The 5,987-nt window shown below is 39.6% G+C and overlaps 1 protein-coding gene across 1 annotated transcript; it reads left to right on the forward strand.

Moving 5' to 3' along the window:
- The first annotated feature begins 1,689 nt into the window (after positions 1-1,689).
- On the forward strand, positions 1,690-5,784 carry LOC143139507 (uncharacterized). The gene is made up of 3 exons (XM_076300093.1): positions 1,690-2,097; positions 2,266-2,471; positions 5,697-5,784. The coding sequence occupies exons 1-3, from the start codon at positions 1,690-1,692 to the stop codon at positions 5,782-5,784; spliced, it is 702 nt and encodes a 233-aa protein (XP_076156208.1).
- The last annotated feature ends 203 nt before the right edge of the window (positions 5,785-5,987 follow it).

The raw sequence follows: 5,987 nt of genomic DNA on the forward strand, positions 1-5,987 counted from the left end.
AATATATGTAATATATGTCATAAATGTGCCGTTTATGACAGCTGCTATGAATGTGTTATAAACTCACCTGTCAAGTAACGTGTTACCAAATAGTTTTTTAATAGGCTACACACTGGGAGTTTTTGTAGTGTTGGAGACGCAGAGCATATCGGTCAATGGTGCCTTGCGCTAAAGCAGTTCCTGCGCAACTTCATTTGTTATCACTAAATAAAAAAATGCCATTTATTTCTGTAAGATGCACACCACATATGTCTGTAAATTGCTCAGCCCCAGAGAATTCCTCCACCATGGCAATGATATTGCCAGATTCAGGACAGTCTGCCCTACACACATGAAATGCATGTAGAGCTATGAGCTTGCTGTGTTGTAGAAATATAAGAAATATAAAATAAGATAATATGTCGAAATATAATTTTTATAATATGCTTTTATATTTTAAACCCTACAACCCTAAACCCTACCAACAACCTAGGGTTTGTATTTGGATGGAAATGAGTGGAGTTTCATTTTAAGCACAGACATTGTCTGAGATTCTAGTGCAGTGATGATACTCTTTGCCTACCTCAAGATATATTCAAGCTAAAGTCTTGTATCTGAATGTTTTTTTTAATTCAAACGATTCATACAGTACTTGATCTTCATAGTTATACACAATTAGAGCACACAATAACTGGGAAACTTATAATGTAATACAAAACACATATGGAAGTTTTCTTCAGTTGACCATCCCACCTCCACAACCAGTTCACACCTCTACCACACCCCCACCTGCCCTTCTTTGTGGAGTGGGTGCTAATTGAGTTATGGCCATGCGCACCTGTGGACCATCAGACGTAACGACCCTTCATATGGAAGGCCCTCCCACAATCCTTTGTTATTCTGATTGACATTCCAGCCCCTACAGCTGATTGGTTAGGTCAGGAGGCTAATGGGTCAGACAGGAGTAATATATAAACACTACACAGAGGGAACAGTTTACAGAAGTCATTTCTAGAAGCAACTTTTGCTAAACTGCTGAAGCTGAGCTGAAGCTTGAAATGTCAGGTTGTATTGTACCATCACAGCTGACCATGCCAGTGAAGAGTGAGAGAGAAGATGAAGAAGTTGATGATTTCGTAGCAGAATTTTTGTTTAAAACTAAGAAACAGAAAGAAGAGCCTGGACTGGATCATGGAACTCGGACTGAAATATTAATGTCACCACCTGAGGATATTAAAAAGGAAGAAATATCTGATTTAACAGATGATCACACAGATCATTTTCCAAAAGGTGAGACCCTAAACAGTTTGTATTATCATTTAAAATAATCACAATAATTACAAAGTGACACTAATATAAACAGCGCCTGATTGAGACATTGTGACAATCTTGAGTTTCTTTATTTCTAATGTTGCAGGAGACATTCAAATGATCCATGCTAACAACAGAGTGCAATCTGAGGAACAACAATCGTTGTGCCAGACAACTAGAGAGAAACAGCATGAAAAACAGTGTTTGGGAACGTTTGATGAACTCTCTGCTGTTGCATATCAGCAAATACACACAGGACAAATGTTGTACGAGTGTACTACATGTGGAGAGAGATTCACAGCACATTCAGAGCTCACTGCCCATCAGAGCACACATACAGATGGAGAGGCATGTGATTGTTTTCAGTGTGGGAAAGGCTTCATTCAGAAGTCTGATCTCATGACACATCAGAGGATCCATACTGGAGAAAAACCATATCAGTGTTCTCAATGTGGACAAACCTTTGCTCGAAAATGTAATCTCAGTCAGCATCAGATTATCCATACAGAAGAAAAGCCACATCAGTGTTCTCAGTGTGGGAAAGCCTTTATTCGGCAGTCTGATCTCAAAAGGCATCAAGGGATCCATGCTGATGAAAAACCACATCAGTGTTCTCAGTGTGGAAAAGCCTTTGCTCGAATATCTCATCTCAAGGATCATCAGATGACCCATACTGGAGAAAAACCACATCAGTGTTCTCAATGTGGAAAAGCCTTTGCTCGAATATCTCATCTCAAGGATCATCAGATGACCCATACTGGAGAAAAACCACATCAGTGTTCTCAATGTGGAAAAAACTTTGCTCGAATAGGTCAGCTCAATGAGCATCAGATGATCCATACTCGACAAAAGCCACATCAATGTTCTCAGTGTGGGAAAGCCTTTATTCGGCAGTCTGATCTCAAGCGGCATCAAGGGATCCATGCTGATGAAAAACCACATCAGTGTTCTCAGTGTGGAAAAGCCTTTGCTCACATATTTCATCTCAAGTATCATCAGATGATCCATACTGGAGAAAAACCACATCAGTGTTCTCAATGTGGAAAAACCTTTGCTCGAATAGGTCAGCTCAATGAGCATCAGATGATCCATACTCGACAAAAGCCACATCAATGTTCTCAGTGTGGGAAAGCCTTTATTCGGCAGTCTGATCTCAAGAGGCATCAAGGGATCCATACAAGGTATTTAGTCCAAAGTCTAAACTGAAAATACATATGCAGAGTGGTGTTTAGAGCAAAAACATTTTTCTATATGAACTAATTTTGTTTTAGCTGGTTGTTTAATACATGCATTCCAATTCAAATTTCGTTCAAAGTTTTTGGCTGAAATTGCACTGTGCCTACATATAAGGGCATTGTTCCCACCTCTTTTGGGGCCTACCATCAAATATTTGACCCCTATAGAAAGCTGAGAACCTGTAGTTTTTGTATCAAATAGTCAACATAACTGTGTGATGTACTGACACAGAGTTACAGAGGCTAGAATATAGTTTTTTCATTCTGCCGGATTACAAGCATCTCTGAACTGACCACATTTCAGCCCTCTAGGTCACTTGATATCACTTAGAAACACAAATGAGCCCTAGCACCAGGTCTTGTGAAGCTGTGTGCAAAAGCAGATCAATAAAGAATGAAAATATGAGTGCTTTACACCATTATTTACCAAGATATGCTCATGCGCCAAACTCCCCATAGGACTGGTAATCCATTGGTTATCCAAAATGCATACTGACAATCAAATGCTTACCGCAAATGAACCTCTTTGTGTAGAAGCATAATCCTGGTCTCAAATGAAAGGTAACACTTTGAGGTTTCTTGTGGACTATTTAGATTGTATGTCAGGTGTTCTAATATAGACTAAATACACAAAATATGGAATAATTACAAAAAAGTATTTTTTGCATTTACTTTGTTGGTTCAATGAGTGTGTATAAGATGGGCTATACGTCTGTACAACTAATATTGGATAATACAACACGAAGATTGAATTTTTATGGATTATTGTGAATATTTCCGTACCCATTATATTGCATCTACTTATTGTGCTGCAGCTACACTGCAGCCAGAGGTCAGGGTAGCACCAAATGCGGAGGAGGGGGAGGGGGGCATTTTGGATCAAAATTAATTGAGACATAAGATTAATCTGAGAATGTAAAGCACTATACAGATTGTGCATGAAAAAAGTTGTCATATTTGGATTCCTAAGAATCAAAGCTTTCAAATGGTGTATAACATTACTCTGCTACATAGCAAAATGGTGCATACAATTGATTTAGAATGTTGGGGGGAGGGGGGTAACTGTCCCGCCGGCGGGACACTGAAGATTAACTGGTTTTAATTCATGTGAGGGTTGCTGGTCTGTCGCATCAGTTGTTAACAATGACAGGTTTGCTCACATGATGCATGCAACAGCACTCAGATTTTCTAAAATTGTACATTACGGTAACTCTGATATGAAGAAAAAAGTCTCAAGTGATGAATAGTGATAGGTCTCAAGTCATGAATAGAAAGTCAAAGTCAAGTCAAGTCAAGTCTTTTATACATCTTGATCAAGCATCTCTCAAGTCCTAAAAACAAACACAAACACACAAACACAAATTCAGATTAGGAAGCTTTCAGGGGGTATTCCAAAAAGGAGGTTTAACAAACACTCAAATAAAACTTAACCTCCTGGTTGTCTGAACCTGTGGCGACTAAACCCGAGCTGTCGGTTCCAAAACACCGGTTACCAGTTAATTCAATCAACCCTGTAGTGTGTTAGATAACCTAGAGTTGTGCGCGTTCAAAGGCATCATCTATTGAGAGTCGAAACCATTAGTGACACTGGCGAAACGAGCACAGAGTAGCAAGTTCTCCTCGAGGCTTACGAGGAGGAGAGAACTGTAATAACAAAAAAGAGCAATAGGCTACTTGAGCGTCTGCCAAGGAACGAGACCTTGCTTGGCAGAGAATAGCCTAACTGACCGTGTAAATGCGTACGTTTAGGATAGCCTATTTAATGTCAAAAGCACAATTAAATAATTCAGTGGGCATTACATATTGTATTGACAGCTTTGAATGATGCTTTCCTAAACTAGCCTTGTCACAGATTGAGTGGGCCATAGACTCCTTGAGAATCCCAAATGTAAAACCTTTGCGCTCCAGCATCGGAAGGGTGATGAATGTCGGAAGGAATGGGTAGCCTATCCTCTATCCCCCAGTAGCATACCCATCCACTTCTTCTGTAATTGCACATATAACATTAAGTTACAGCCTACACATTAATTAGTCTGTAGTGGATCTGATAATATTCTAGTAAGGTGTAGGCCTGCCCTAACGCACCCAATTGAAATGTGTCGCTCAAATTAGATTCCCATTACATCATTCCAGGCATTGTGTAGGCCTACTTGGCCCTGCCATTTCGCCTCCACGTTTGTGATAAGATGTGAAGCATCATCACATATCATCTGGCAATTATTAAAATAAAAATGTGTTTTAAACACCAACACCATTAAGAGAGCATCCAAAAATAGAAGTGGCCTATGACCTATCCATTCGACCTTATGGACATTCTGAAAAAGCCAAAGCCCGTTAATTGAAGCTCACCAGCTAAGACAGCCTATCGTTGGTGCACATTTGGAAAACTTAATAAAAGTGATGCTGACCTGCCAGTTGGTGAAACTACACTAATGATCCTCGTGGGTTTGTGTCCAGGAAAATGAATGAAGTTGCGCAGGAACTGCTTTAGCGCAAGCCTTGCGCTAAAGCAACCGACAGCTTGACCGATATGCTCTGCGTCTCCAACACTACAAAAACTCCCAGTCGGAGAGTGTGTAGCCTATTAAAAAACTATTTGGTAACACTTTACTTGACAGGTGAGTTCATAACACATTCATAGCAGCTGTCATAAACTGCACATAAAGCATTCATGACTGTTTCATGAGACATGACTCAACATTCATACCAAACCTTCATGAATGTGGAAGACAGAACGACGACAGCTTGTCAAAATAAAAGTCCAACATCGTATTTGTGTAACCTGGATACCATTCATTTAATCTCTCCAGCCTTTGTAAATATTTCATGACTATCTTATGAAGTCTACATCGAATGTCACTTTACTACACAAGTATACATTCAGCTGACCCGCATTTGTGTAACCTGGAACGGTTGGACATTCCCAGTAGACAAAGGATGAGAAATCATGTGCAAAGGTTACATCATAAAACAAATGATTTTGTATAGGACAGCACATTTTGAAACAACATGTCAGATGTTTCTGATAACGACCCTTCAGAGAAATATGGCAAGAGTCCCCCTCCTCCTGACATATTAGGATTATAACCTAACCAAACAGATGCACAAGCTAATTGAATGCAAATGAGAATGAAAAGGAGGAAATCCCATATGTATGATCTCTATTCACAGATTTGATGGTCCACAGGTGGACCTGGTCATAACTACAGTGCTGAAACTCCACAAAGAAGGGGAGCTGGGGTTGGGGGTGGAGGTGTGAACATCACACTTTATGGTGATGAGATGGGTAACTAAAGAAAACTTCCATTCCTTCTGAAAGCTTCCTAATTTGAATTTGTGTTTGTAGGACTTGAGAGCTGCTTGATCAAGATGTAGACAAGACTTTGACTTGCTATTCTTCACTTGATACCGGACTTAAACTTGAATCAAATAACTTGATATGACTTTAGTTTTTTTCTTCAT

The sequence above is a fragment of the Alosa pseudoharengus genome, unplaced genomic scaffold, assembly GCF_046254945.1.
Source record: "Alosa pseudoharengus isolate Yale_2024_CS ecotype anadromous, Long Island Sound unplaced genomic scaffold, YU_APseudo_1.1 YU_APseudo_1.1_scf_22, whole genome shotgun sequence".
Classification (NCBI taxonomy): domain Eukaryota; kingdom Metazoa; phylum Chordata; class Actinopteri; order Clupeiformes; family Clupeidae; genus Alosa; species Alosa pseudoharengus.

Coding starts and splice junctions, on each gene's coding strand:
- LOC143139507 (XM_076300093.1), top strand. CDS start 1,690: ATGACACATCAGAGGATCCATACTGGAGAAAAACCATATCAGTGTTCT. Junction 2,098..2,265: donor GTGGAAAAAACTTTGCTCGA/ATAGGTCAGCTC, acceptor GCCTTTGCTCAC/ATATTTCATCTCAAGTATCA. Junction 2,472..5,696: donor CATCAAGGGATCCATACAAG/GTATTTAGTCCA, acceptor CTCTATTCACAG/ATTTGATGGTCCACAGGTGG.